Source organism: Mya arenaria, chromosome 7 (genome assembly GCF_026914265.1).
Source record: "Mya arenaria isolate MELC-2E11 chromosome 7, ASM2691426v1".
NCBI lineage: Eukaryota > Metazoa > Mollusca > Bivalvia > Myida > Myidae > Mya > Mya arenaria.
This window is the reverse complement of record NC_069128.1, coordinates 25,727,189-25,742,734: the sequence shown is the minus strand read 5'-3', so window position 1 is coordinate 25,742,734 and position 15,546 is coordinate 25,727,189. Positions and strand designations below refer to the sequence as shown.

Genomic DNA, 15,546 nt, shown 5'->3' with positions numbered 1-15,546 from the left:
GTTATCACTCGGACAACCGTTTACCATTCAAGGTCACTGTGAACTTGACCTTTGACCCGATGAGCCCCAAAAACAATAGAGGTCAGCTACTGGTCAGGCCCAACCTCCAAGTCAAGTTTGAGGGCCATGGGTGCAGGCATTGTCACGTTATCATTCGGACAACCTTTTATCATTCAAGGTCACTGTGACCTTGACCTTCGGCCTGATGACCCCCAAAAATAATAGGGGTCATCTACTGCTCAGGCCCAATTTCCATGTCAAGTTTGAGGGCCATGGGTGAAGGCATTGTCGAGTTATCACTCGGACAAGCTTTAAAATTATTTTAACATTAAAGGTCACTGTGACCTTGACCTTTGACCTGATGACCCCCAAAATCAATAGGGGTCATCTACTGGTCAGGCCCAACCTTCATGTGAAGTTTGATGACCATACGTCCAGGAATTGTTGAGTTAACACTCGGACAAGCTTTGGTCTACCGACGGACAGACCGACCGACCGACCGACATACCGACATGCCTGTGCAAAGCAATATACCCCTCTTCTTCGAAGGGGGGCATAATAATGCAAAATTGGGTCAGGAACATATTTATAATAATGCAGTAATATTATTATATTTCTTTGGTCGAATGAACAAATGCTTTAATAATACTACATCTTGTTATATAACTTTTATCAATGTCTGACAATATTTTTTACCTTAAGTTTAAACTCTACAAACACAATAGAACATCAAATATTAACTAAATTAAATAGAAACAGACGGTCATAGGGACAGCCTTTTATTTATATAGTAAAGACCGCCATTGGGAATGTGTGTCTGATGAGACTACACCAAGTCGTATTAAAACTTATTGATCGGAAACATAAGTGTGACAACAATGTCGGACAAAGTTATACCTGTGTAACAGGGTGAGGAATCACATGACTTCAAAGTGGTTCTCACATGGATGATGTAAACAATCAAGTAAGTGACATTAATTTCTAAATAATTTTTTTGACAGAAAAGACAAGATATTGGCCAAACTTTCAACTTGACACAATTCTGTACAATATGTAACGCTAAAATTTTGGCCAAGGATTGGATCATTAAAATACAAGCAAATCTAAAATATTTTACACGAAGCAAAAAGTAGCATAGTCTTTTACAGGCTAAAAAATATTTTCTAATCTTTGAAGTCACATGATTCCTCGAAGGCGACACAAAAAAACCTTTCCAACCTACCTGATTGTAACATTCCATTCACGAACTCGTCACGTGACAAGAATCCATCCCCATCCTTATCCTGGCGACGGAAGAAATCTGTAATCCGCATTTTCTTGGCTTGTATCCACTTTAAATATCTAACCTTCCACAATTCAAAGTCAAAGTTTTTAATGCTTTCCATTTCCATTAACGTGTCCAACGCATCGTCAAGATTTTTCTTTCTGTCGACGGACATTCTCCACACCATTCGCCATCTGTTTTGTAAGGCAATTACGCGCGGGTTGTGTGTGTCAATTTCATTGAGTCTTGAGTGACTGAAAATAAGAGGAATAACTTAGGACTATGTATATATGTTCTCTTTAAAAACTAATCCATCTTTATTAAGAATGGTGTTGAAGTTACTGTACATTGCAATTAATCTTAAAATATGTATAAATCCTACATAAATACACACACATACACATATCTGAGAATTTCCAGGCCTTCTTCACCTGTGTTTTTGGCCTGAATATTTTTTTCTTTAACAGTTATTAAAGCTTAAACATCCCCTTCCACCTACCTTTAAGATGCCCTTGGCCCTTCGGGAAGACTAGTTACTAAAGCACAAACTACACCCTCCTACCCACCTCTCAAAAGCCTCAGCCCCATCTTGGAAGAAGTTATTAAAGCACGAACCACACCCCCTACCCACCTTCCAAATGCCCGTGGCCCTCCGGGGGACTTGGGTTCATGCTGTAGTATTTTTGTGAGTCTCTCTACATCAGCATTCTTCAAATTGATATCCTCGTGAAACTCTGAATGCTCCTTACACAGGGTCTCCACCACACTCAGGTCATCGGGAATAGGGTCCTTTTCTTTGGTAACCAGTAGCACCTGCAAGAGATATGGTAATAATTAGGGATGGCAACAAGTACCGGAGTACTCGATTGATCGTCCGAGTACCCAGGTACTAATTCACTACTCCCATATTCATACCAAATTTACTACTTGTTGCTATCCCTACTAATATTTATAACCATAGCAGGATTCTTCTCCCAAATATGTTGTAGCTGCATGCTGTTCATAAAATGCTCCAGAATTTTAAAGGAAATTAAATAAATGAGAAGCTAGGGGTGGATTGATAAATTAAGAAATTATTTCCTAATTATCAGAACTGAGAAATTTCTAAACACAGCACCTGAAACACTTTAAGCTTACAGAAAAGAATCTTATTAAAATCATACATGAAACAAACCACTGTTTTCACCATGAAATCTCAAGTAAATGTCATTTTCTCACCTGTGCTTCTGTGAGCCAAGATAGTAATTCCTCAACCAAGGCAGCGTTGCCCTGAATCCCTCTGAGAGCTTCTTGTAATCGCTGTTCCCTAGATTTGGCCCTCTGTAATAATTGGTCCCATCGCGTCTGCGTGATGGTCAGGTAGTATTTCACAAACCGGATGGCGTTAGGGTGGCAGTTTAGCAGAATTTCTTCCGCAAGCATCTTGATTTTGTCTACGTTGTCTTGGTGACCTCGTAGTTCTGCTTGAAATTTCTGTAAAAGCATGAAGCATGTTAATGTTTTAAGTTCTCTCCTTCATAAGCAAATTAAGTACTACTGACAAGGCATACAATATTGAAAGGCAATATCCATCCCTACAGAATACATCTTTCTTGTTTTTTGGAAGAATTTGCCATAAGTGTAAGATATCCAGTATGTTACGCCAATTTCAGTACAAGTTCAATGCCTCATACCTGGCTTTTCTTGAAACACAAAAACTCTACAATTTAATGTCAAATAATGTAAATTGTTCACAGTTAGTCAAGATACACAACTCAACAATTATTAAGTTATGGGTTCAAGAGTTAATTGATGCACTTGCAGACACTAGTAACATAAGAACTTTGTTCCAAGTGAGTATCCTTTGAAATGCACATAGGATAAAATACTTCATGGGCTTAAATACCTCATGGGCAACATGACAAAAAAAACTCATGGGCTAAATACCACATGGGCTTAAATGGCTAATATACCTCATGGGCTCAAATGGCTAATATACCTCATGGGCTAAATACCTCATGGGCTAAAAATGGCTAATATACCTCAAGGGCTTAAATGGCTAATATACCTCATGGGCTAAATACCACATGGGCTAAAAATGGCTAATATACCTCAAGGGCTTAAATGGCTAATATACCTCATGGGCTAAATACCACATGGGCTAAAAATGGCTAATATACCTCAAGGGCTTAAATGGCTAATAAACCTCATGGGCTAAATACCACATGGGTTAAAATGGTTAATATACCTCAAGGGCTTAAATGGCTAATTTACCTCATGGGCTAAATACCACATGGGCTAAAAATGGCTAATATACCTCAAGGGCTTAAATGGCTAATAAACCTCATGGGCTAAATACCACATGGGCTAAAAATGGCTAATATACCACATGGGCTAAAAATGGCTAATATATCTCATGGGCTAAATACCACATGGGCTAAAAATGGCTAATATACCTCAAGGGCTTAAATGGCTAATATACCTCATGGGCTTATATACCTCATGGGCTAAATACCACATGGGATTAAATGACTAATATACCTCATAGGCTAAAATTGCTAAAATACATCATAAGCTTAAATACCTCATGTTTCTCTATAAGCTGTATTATGGCCACCTCATCCTCAGGCAAGGCCTTAAACTTAAGTTCAGCCTCAGCTTGGGGCAGGAATTCCCTCATCACCTGGACAACAGACTGGAACTCTTCAGCCTGGAGGGGGAAAACAAATATTAATTTATAATAAAGATAAGGTCCATGAAACACATAGCACATAACACATAATTATATGACCCACTCAAATAACATTTAAGATTAAGAGGTGAACAAATATCCCTTATGATACCATAAAAGTATTATTTTAATAGTGAAATTACCCTGGTAATTTAAATCCAACACCGAAGCTAAAAATACTGTATAGCAAGGCATTTTATCTTACACTAGTAACAACCATAAACTCAATAGTATTTTAATTATGTCTATTTCTGTTTAATTTTGAAAACAACTGAAAAGTCAGATAATGCATCTAAATAAATATGCCAATACAAAGCTTTTTAAAAACTCACCAGTTGTAGAGATTCTTTAAGTTTGCTTTCCCTGACATCCGCCAGCATGTTAACGGAGTCCCACAGTGTGTTCAGCTCCTCTAGTTGTACTGGGGGCAGGTTACCAGAAGCCTTCATAGCAGCAACTGTCTGTTCTCGGGCAGATAACTCCTGCTGTAAGGCCTGCAATGGTGTAAGAAATATTGAATTATCTCCCTTAAATCTTCAATTAAAATTCAAGAGAATTTCCCTTTACTTCAGACGAACATGGTGGTGAATGGCAGAGGCCTTCATTGTAGGAAGTGTTTGATTTAGGATAAATGACTCCTGCTGAAGAACCTGCATGTAGAAAGTATACTTATTATCTCCCCTAATTTCAGTTATTAAATGTATGAGGTAAATTTGCTCCCTTTGCTTCATGGTAGAAACTGTATGCTTTAGAGCAAATGACTCCTGCTGAAGAGCCTGCATGTACAATGTCAATATGAATTATCTTCACTAATTTCAGTTCTTTGTTGTGTTAGAGGTGAATTAACTCCCTTTACTTAAGTTGACCACAGGTAAGATTACCAGATAATCTTCATGGCAACAGCTGTTTGGTCTGCGAAGATAAATCTAGCTATAGGAGCAAAATAATTATACAGTGTAATAAGAATGTCCAATCATGACTTTCCCTGAGGCTGGCCTGGATGTTGCCTAAGCATTTTAACTCTGAATGATTATTGAATACAAACAATTGTTGAATATAATACAGAAATCTGATATGAAAATGGCCACCATGGAAACCCACCTTGTGTTGTTCTATAAGCATGCTGACAGTGTCAAGGTCACCCAGTATTGGCTGTTCTTCCCCGAGGCTGGCTTGGACCTTGCTCAACCATTCCAGCATGGAGCTGAGGGCATCGGCCACTCGCCCCGACGTCAACAACGCTTCGTCCAGCTTGTTTTGACTGAAAATAGAAAATGGTCATTTTGTAACAAGAGGTCACTTTATTTTTATACATACATGTATGTATGTTTATAATGACAGATTTAGACAGTTACATCAAAAATCAGATTTTTCTTAAACAAGCCCTGAATATGTGTGCTATATCCTTCACTAGTATAAGATTATAAACCCATGAGCCCTTATTTAAAAACATATAACAAAACCCAGAATGATTCAAGCTGGCAAACTTGTGTGCAATATGATCAGTGCTTCGATTGTAGAAATTGCCAAGTCAATTCTATATGAATTGTTTTTTGCTGAGTATTTATGTTTGGCTGGAAACAGAGTTTGGTGTGGGAGAAGCGTAAGAAGTGCAAAAAATACTATATATACTGGTATATATGCAAAAATGTGGCTGCATTTCAAAGATTGTATAAAACCAGAGGAGATTACTTCTTTCTCCACTACAAAGGACGAGGAATTCATTGCCTCAATATATTTCGACTTCTTCGAGTGCATAGGCTTCAAAAGTCAAATACTGGGGTACTGTATATCATTCAACAGTCAGAAACAGTTTTGAATTTGTCATTCAAGATCAATATTACAACAAATAACAGACATATGCTCTCAAACGGTCCTCCAGCTATCAGCCAAAACCAATAAACCAAATGTAAACAAATTCAATGAATATGGGCAGTTATCTGTATTTTAATTTTCCTCTTGAAAAAGTCTAAAATAGAATGATAGACGGGTCTGTTTGAACTGGGGCTGGCTTTCTGCTAGCTACATGCTAAAGATAAATCATTTCAACATTTTTTAAATTTGATGTTCACATTTCACATTTAAATGTACCTTAATATAATAAACTTTAAAATTAAAATATTAGGTAATATATTAATAATATGATCCTGAAATGGTGCAGAAAATAAAAACTAGATTCTCTGACCATTCGATATTTGTATTTACATGTAATCAGGCAATTATTGTCCGTACAAAATATATAGGTAGAAGAAATTGGTCATCTAAAGTAATCCCAGACAATGTTTGTTTGGGTACATTCTGAAAATAGGCCAAGTTTGAGCAAATAAGCAGATATGTTTAAATGGTTAATGGCTTTATACTGTAAATAGAGATATAGGTCACAACTACAACTCTGTCGAGATGCCAACATAATATTTGGGTGAGAAGGTGAGCGTGGTCTGGTGGTCAAGGTGCCACCTCCCACCCAAGAGGGCTTGGGTGCACGCCCAACCTAAGACATGTTCTTCTTGGTCTGTTTGAAAGAACACCATGCAGTACTTCAGCTCAAGACAGGGTTTCTTCCAATGAAACAGGACTCAAGAGTAATTCAAAACTGACAAATCTTCTAAGTTGAGCTAAATGTATTAATGTTGGTATATTAAAGGGCCACCAGATGGTCCCAAAATCGTCAAATACATTATTGCCTCAAAACAAGCCTATAATTGTCAATACGAGCTAGTGTGAGGCCGATATTGTATCATTTCACATGATGAAAAGAATATTTGTTGCTGACTCAATTTTACTGTGACCCATTTAAATTAGCGCATAATGGTTTCCCAGTTTACTTGTGTATATTTAGCATGTGAAAGTCAGGTACTTAGTACAGATACATACACCAACACTATTTATTAACTGGGAATTACATGGTAGACAGACCCAGTATATTTCGAATTGGAAAAATTCCCAAAAACCTGTGAAAGGTACAAGACATTGTGTCGTAAGTGATGTGATTACATAAAGATTCAATGCATTGAGCACAATGATATTAATTTTTTTTTTTCTTGCACTTGTGTAATATCTGGTGTCTAGTCCCTTTAAGCTTTTACAAACTATTCAAATAATGTTATATAATAACAGAAATGCTTTTCCAAGCTGCACACCTAACAAAATCAGGTAAAAGACATTAAACTCCCCCAGCAAGGACAACAATCAAAACATAACACAAGGGTCAAGAATGACAAAGCATTTAGCTTTAAAATACAGCTTTTTTCAAAAGACTGCAATGTTGTTACAGACTGAAAACGGACTACTTGACATTTTTAAGTCAAATTAAAACTTACCAAACTTAAGTGCTAAGAAGAGCTTTTAAGTGAAAATGGTTCCTAATATATGTTAATCAGAAATTGTAATCATATTTTGATACAGTAGGCACTTTGCCAGTGAGGGGCAAAATCCTTTAAGAAACATATCAAGTTCTTTCTTTAAAATTTTAATCTTAACAACGTCATTGGCGCTTTGAGCTAACACGGTGAAAATATTTACATGAAATGTTTGCATTGGTCTAAAAACGGAAAGTTGATGATATTGAAACTCTTTTAGTTAAATGTTGTTAAACAGAATATAAACACTTGAAAAGCACTTCACAGCTTTCAAAGGGATTAAAATACATTCTAGGACACACTTTCCACCTAAACAAACTTCGTTTAAAATGTTGGTCGATGATTTATATCTGTATATACACATGTTTCATCTAATCGAATACATTATATTGCCAACTATCATGTCAATAGGCGAAAAAGGAACCATGGTAAATCTTGTCCATCATTTTTTACATTGTTTAGGTAATTTCCAAACATAAATTTATTTAAGTTCTAGCCAATTACTGTATGTAAAAAATTTAAGAAGATGTCCACATGTTATTTTTTGGCTAATAAACTTATAAAAATAAGTTAATTGGTCAGTAGTTATAATTGGATAAATATTGACCAATCAATAACCAATGAGGTGGTATTCTAAGTCAGTTAGATGAACCTAATTAAATCTGAATGATTAAGAAGGGCATATTCCCTACGCTCACTCAACCCATTCTTAATCATTAAGTTTTAAATTCATGTCATCTAACAATTACTTGTAAAATTGGTTACAGAAATTTAATACCCCGGTAATTAATAAATTTCTTGATATTGATATTTGTATCATGAATGCCATCCAAATGTACATTTTTAATTACAATTAACTAGGTCATGACAAAACCAAACATAATTATAATGATATCCATATTTCATATCAAATTTCAAACCTTGAGACGGTCCCTTTCATACCTATGAAATGAAATACTGATAATATCTTCACAATTTGTTTCATCTTATATTTCAATGGAGAACCAGACATAATATCAATAGGGAGTATCAGTAACATTTGTTTTATCCTGGAAGCATATGGCCTGTGAGTTGGCTGACTTACTAGTATTACGGTGGTTACCGTTATATTGTCCTTATCAGTTTCAGAATGCTAAAAAAACTTACACAATTTTATTAGGTCAAGGCCATAGGGTGGGATTTCTAAAACAACAATAAATGCAATTGTTTTTAGCTTGAAAATGTGCATTACAGTGAAACATGATGTTTTGAAATACACAATATATGTGCTCTATGCATCCTGTAACAAGCTTGAGGGTTGATAGTGAATTTGGTAGGGTAGGTTTTTCCAGGTTGGGGGTCAGGACCTTAGCACTCTATTGGGGATGGGGGAGGGTCGTATTTTTGTAAGAGACAAATGGTTGTGTAGTCAGTGATTGCATGAGGAAATTGATAACATTATATTATTTCAAATGCTTTTCTTTCCGAATGTTTTTTCAGTACATTACATTGAATAAGCCAGTCAGTTATTAAAGAATGCAAAATGAATACTGTGAACAGACAGCAGGATTTGTGGGAAAGTTGATAATCATGGGCTTATCAGCATAACTTACTTATGATTTGGATCATTCCAGTACCAGATGTATATATGGTCATAATGCTGTATATGGTCATAATGCTGGAATGTGCTGTAATAAACATCCAGTACCAGATGTACTGTATGTATGGTCATAATACAGAAATGTGCCGTTATGAACATCCAGTACCAGATGTATATGGTCATGGTCATAAACTCATAATGCTGAAAATGTGCCGTAATGAACATCCAGTACCAGATGTATATATGGTCATAATGCTGGAATAAACTGGAATATGCTGCCATGAATATATCCACTTGGATTTGTGATGTTGATTTATCTTTAAGTAAAAGTGAGTGCTTTCTTTTGGCTTTCTAAACAATTAAGTCTGATCTCATTATGAAAGTTGCAATATTTGATGATTTAGGGAGTTCAATTATAGATGTACTTTTAAATACTAATTAAAACTTAAAGCCTGATTCAAAAAGTCAAGTAATAATCTGCTTACTCTTAGCTTATTCAATCCTCCCAAATCCTCAAAAATTAATATTATGCCATGCAATAATGGTATATAAAATAAATATTGCTCTACTTAATGAAGTATACAGTCTGACTCTAATACTAAACATCCAAATTCATACAAACGTATTTCATAAAATATTTCAACTTTAAACTTTTAAACCATTTTCATTGATAGTTTTCTTAGTGATAATGTAATTCATAAATTAAGCTGTCAGAGCCTATTAAACTTGCTAAATGAGGCATTCACTGTCTTATGGTACAAACGTCTGTGGCAATACCCGAGAATACACAATATTGAATAATCTTCGCACAAAACCAACTTCTAGCCAGGATTTTAAACTACCTTGCAATTATGTTATTTCATCGAATTGTCGAATGTTAAAGTACCCTATAGTACAAATTATTTCCACCAGAGTTCTTCGCACTGATAGTGAATTATACGGTGTTTGCATTCAAAACAGGTATACAAAAGTTATCTGTAAATGTTGAAGGTGAAAGAAACAGCGCCACTGGATCAGGACTGGTCACGCGGTGAGCGGATATTTTTCCAGATTGGGTCACTTAATTATTGTATCAAAATTAAGTCTACCTTCCAATTACAATCGATAAATGAAACATTTCCCAGAAATTGATCAATAAAAACGGGTTGATGACATGATATATACGTCATTGGGTTAGTAGGTGACCAGATATGGGATGTACAGGGGGCAGAAACTCGAGCCCGAAAATGGTTTCCTGCGCCCCATATTGGGTCACTAACCCCATAACATATATATCACGTTGACAACCTGTTTACATGTTTCATTTATGCATCGGAATATTCATTGGAATGAGAAAAAAGATGCCATTTTGGTATGATTTAAATTTGGTGACCAAATTTGGAAAAATATGGGGTCACTGTGTGACCAATGACGGTGCGTCATTCATGTTGGAGGTGTGATATCAAATATAACAAAATGCCAAATTGCGAATATATATACATGTAGTAACAAAAGCAACCTCCAAATTTTCATTTAGTCGAATGATCAATTTAGATTTCATTAAGTGAGTTATTTAGTAACTCATTAATGTGCAATGGCTAAAATAAAGGCAGTGGCGAGGCATTTAGGACTAATCACCAAGAAAGTTAGCATTAAATATTTCCAAAAGAGACTACAAAGTATAATTTAGGAAATACAGACTTAAAAGATAAATAAAAATAATTGTGACTTTCTGAGCACCTAAGTGCATGACCTGTGACAATGAAATGAAAAATTGGACATGTTTACTAAATAACAATAACGCAACTATGCAACTATACTATAAACATGACAATGACCAGTATAGTTATACAAGGCCACCTAGGTTTGGTGTTATAACCTGTGTTGCGATTTGTAAATACTAAATATATTGAATCATATGAAATGTTACAATTTGCAAGGCAATAAAAACTATCAATGGCCTGTCTATGATGTGTACATGTCTCCCATAAACCATTGACAGAGAGACAGAAATAGTACTTAACCTATTCTTGAGGCATAACGAAATTGGCATGCTATATGCATACAGACATACTATGTCTCATAAATGATATAAGATTTGATTTATTGTTTTTTAAAATTAACTGTTTTTAAGAGCATTTGATTATAAATTTAAAATTGTGTTTTTGCCAAAACACTGAGTGCAAAACATGTTTTATATTTAGGTTAAATTTGAAATAATCAGTTTCTGTCATTTCTACAAAAAAATATCATTAAATAAATAATCTGCAGTTTATTCAGATTATTAAACATCAGCTGCAAAATTCCATACTGTTAAACATCAGAGTAACTTAAGTGTGAAATTCTGACATAATTTGTAAAATATTTTAATGACACTATTTTTAAATGTGTGTTAAGTAGCAAAATAGTTTAACAAAAGCTTTCAACCTTGCCTTAAGGTATTTGTTAATGACAGGTGATTAGGCCATTAAGAAAACATTTTGATGAAGTGGCAAATCTATTGACAAGTGTGATAAGACACAAGGGCTTCCTTAAGTCCCTAAGAACTGTGATATGCTGCTGGGAGCATCAATAGAGACGGCATTTGATGAACGGAAATGCAATATGTGTTTATCGATATTAGATAATGATAAACAATTAAACTACATGTCTATAAAATGCACAAGGTTCCATGCTGTTTCTTTCAATTATATTTATTGGCCTAAGAGTAAAACAATACCTAAACATAAATAAGAATGTCTGTACCATTTACGATAAATATCAAATTGAGCAACTTGTCAATAAATGACTCGGCTACACGAAGGCGCATAAATGAAATGAATGTATATATATGTCTGCTAATGTTCCTTCTATAAACACCTGTACTATAATATTTTACATATGAAAAGATTTCAAACTCTTGAATAATCCAGTCCAGTATTTTAATCCAGACATCTTTAATACTATATTAATTTTATTTATAAAGATACACAATTCAATTACATACTTGTATATATACATTATACATGTTGCAATGAGTAGGCTGTTGTTCAGTGTTGATGATATCATATCATACTATCTTGATGACCAATAATATATTGAAAATTCATTAGCAAATTCTATTTTCTTATTAATGTAAATAGCATTACTGTGTAAAACAGTGAAACCAGATGCCCCTGATCAATAACATACTTCCACTCTCCAATCCTCCTGATGAATAATTCAATGTAACTTTTGTTTTACCAAGACCGATAAAACATCTTGATGGTAGAAAATATACATATCACACTATATCAGTTAAATAATCATCGAAAATGTATTTATTCTTCAGTGAAAACCTAATTATCGCGTATGTCAATATATATTACTTTCGGTCTATATCGATATCAATTGATCAAAGGCAAAGTGTAAACAAAAGATCGCGTCATTTAAATCACACCTGACAATGAATATTACCTCACTGACATTCTCATCAACCGAGGAATTGTCATTTGTCCCCACCGCTCCTCCTCCGAGCCCATATCCGTCCCTGAGTCTGACGCCAGTTTGATAGTCTTTTAATTAATCCACAATACACAATAATCCCCACTAATTGCTTCTAGTTTCACAAGCGTTTGTCCCAATTTAGACGCTTTAATTGACAATTCGGTTTTCGGGATGCTTCGGTAGCTATCGTTCACATAGTCCGTGGGCGGTATTGACAGAAGTATGCCGTATACGGTATGAGTCACGCTCCGGTGACATTAGACAGGTAAGAGAAGGGGGCGTCTCAAAATATTTGAAATACATTTGTACCATTTTAAAAAATAACGATATTTGAACTGGATGAATTTTTCTTTCTGATTTTTATCGAAGACAAACTCCAAGATTTTAAGTTACTAAAAATTACATAAAACAAATTCTGTGCAACAAAATGCATTTTTCAACAGTGTACTAACAAACTTAACGACCAAAACTACAGCCAATGGCGATATAGAGTTCACCAGACGGTAAGTAACGAGGGACAAATTATGTTTGTGTAATGCTGACATTTTTTATCAGTTTTGATTGGTAATTTGATTTAATACTATTTTATTGCATGAGAACACATTTGGCAAAGTTTAACACAATACTTAAACCGTCATTATAAAATCAAGCATGGATTGTGGGCCACGAGTTTTGCAAACACCAGATACGGCCCTTTCGCGATTTCATTGATAAAAAGTGTGCTCCAAATTAACATCTATAGGCATACTCTCACAAATGTTCGTCTGCCCGTTTTACTGTTGACGAGGATATATCTTTCCAAAGAGTACGTCTTGCGAAGGATGAAGACAGTTCGACGGACACATACATAGTGATTACCATGCTTATTCTAGCCGAAACGTTTATGAAACTCGAACCTGGTATAATGAATGCTTTATTACTTATGGGTAAAGCAACTTAAAGAGGGTTGTTTGTGTTGTTTGTATTTGTGTGTATGTGGTGTAATTTTGGTGTCTATGTACATGATGTAAATCTGTTTGTGTCTATAGTTCTTTGTCGTTTGGGTTCTTGTCTTGTGCCCTAAACATGGTTTATTTTTTTAAGATTCGACTACTGGATTTGTCCTTTGTATTATTAAATTGTCTAACATATGAGTAATTTAATTCATATAGCGACAAAATTACAATAATTATTCATTCACAAACTTACCTTTTTGAGACCACGGAACGAACAGAATTCCATTTATTTTTCAGGTCATCGAGCATCTGTTGGAGCTCCTCGCGTTCTGGGTCCGTTTTCGTGCACCGGTCCTTGAGGTTACGACCGAGACGAGACGCGGAATAGAATGCCGGATGTTTCGCTGCTAGTTGGTGTTGGAAACGCTGGAGCAAAAAGAGATCGTGTGAACAAAATTATAATGAAAGGTATGTGTGTGTGATGTTTTTGTATTACTTCGAATTTTGCGAATTTGAAATCTCAGTAAACTCTGCAAGAGAACGGGTATTTTAAAGGAGGGGGCATTTCAAATGTATTGGAAACCACTGATGTTGTTTCAATGGACGAATTCTATATACTGGAAACAATGAGGATATTCAAATGAATGCAAATGAAATAAAGGCGGCGTTTTAAATGTGTTGCTCGTGAAACCCACACCGAAGGGGGCGTTTCAAGTGTATCACACGAAAGACCCACGAAGAGGGTCGGTTCAAAAAGACTGTGAAAAGAAAATATTTGTCCTCGAATAACTCGGAAAAGGGAGAATATTTAAAAAGAGAGAGCACTAAATGGGTTATTTTTGTATGTTTACCGTTGCCAGTAAGCGAAGGGAGCGTTTCAACTGAGTAACTACAAATAACGAGAAAACACGGGGACAGTCATATCAGCACAATTAGGTTAGGAAATTTCTTCATGTACAAATATCTAACGAAATCATGATTGTATATTTAAGATTTTTAAATAAAAAAATCAAAACGTTCAGCCCAACGTCATTAGTTTTTTATAGTTTACCAGCATCTTTTACTTATAAGAACTTATATAATGGAATGACAATGTAATAGAACTTAATAACAATTATTTAATGTTTGGAAATTTCAGCTGAATCAAGAGCCACCAAGTACACAGCTACAATAACAGCGCTCTCCAAAACTGTTAGTGGTAACACTGAGTTTACCAAATGATGCCTCGAATCAATAAATAATAACGAGTATATTGATGTCATACTGTGTTCTTATATCTGGAAATTTTAACTGTTTACCTGCATCGTATAATATTTCAAATAGCTTGCAAAAACCAATTTGTCAGCCCGTGTAAGAAGTGGAGTACACAACTACTTTGTACAAACGTTTGCACCATGTTAAATATCTCATCACCAGTAACGCATTACGACACACAATAAAGTAGGCCATGTTTTTTTTACTAAATAAATCGTTTACCTAATTTGCATGATTAATAATCCATGAATATAACACTGTTAAAAACCCATCTTGGAAGTTTGTGCAATTATTTTAACAATTTTGACACGCCGTATAAACATCGCTCCCCTTCTAACCTGTTACTAAGCTACGTTGAAATTTGATGCCTTCATCATTAACTTAATAAGATACTTTGTATGTTAACTGTCTGTTTAAAGGTGAATTTATCTGCATTAAGTTGCTTTGCCATTGTGTACCGGGTCATGAGCTTTCGCCCTTTGGGTAAATGTTTACATTTAGGAAGGGATTCAACATCTAAATTTGACAAAATACAAACAAGCATGCCAGTAGGTGGTCCATGGAAGGTGTTTCACCATGTATTACATACGCCATTGTTTTATTCCGTCACACATACCAGTGCGGTAATCCCAGCATGTATTTATCATGTAAAATATATTTTAATGCAAATGCAGTAAGTGCTTTTGTCGTTTTGTGTCGATGTGTATATCTCGTCTGTAAGGTCTTCACTATCTTCCTCTCAACAGGGTCGTCGTTGATGGCTGTTTGGATACTGGCTAGTTTTTTACATTGTACGTTATTATTATTATTATTATTATTATTATTATTATTATTATTAGGTGTTAATGAGGATGCTATAGTACAAGTATGCTATAGTAGTGGTGGTAATTGTGTCATCTCCTAGCCTCTCGTACTTCTGAAGGACATTGGGTATTTCAAGGACATGGACAATAAGGATACTACAGAATTGTCAGGATGCTATAGTAATGTTGATAGTTGAG

At 35.1% G+C, this 15,546-nt stretch overlaps 1 protein-coding gene across 5 annotated transcripts in view; it reads right to left on the bottom strand.

The window, feature by feature from the left end:
• The window catches only part of LOC128240342 (microtubule-actin cross-linking factor 1, isoforms 1/2/3/4/5-like), a 100,675-nt gene that overhangs the window by 12,260 nt on the left and 72,869 nt on the right, over nucleotides 1-15,546 (bottom strand). For all 5 annotated transcript variants that reach the window (XM_052956952.1, XM_052956948.1, XM_052956953.1 and 2 more), the window contains 7 exons: nucleotides 13,545-13,717; nucleotides 5,076-5,235; nucleotides 4,307-4,468; nucleotides 3,828-3,953; nucleotides 2,483-2,737; nucleotides 1,896-2,077; nucleotides 1,223-1,518 (listed from right to left, as the gene is read on the bottom strand). In XM_052956952.1, coding sequence (XP_052812912.1) covers nucleotides 1,223-1,518; nucleotides 1,896-2,077; nucleotides 2,483-2,737; nucleotides 3,828-3,953; nucleotides 4,307-4,468; nucleotides 5,076-5,235; nucleotides 13,545-13,717 — 1,354 coding nt within the window. The remainder of the gene's footprint in view (nucleotides 1-1,222; nucleotides 1,519-1,895; nucleotides 2,078-2,482; nucleotides 2,738-3,827; nucleotides 3,954-4,306; nucleotides 4,469-5,075; nucleotides 5,236-13,544; nucleotides 13,718-15,546) is intronic.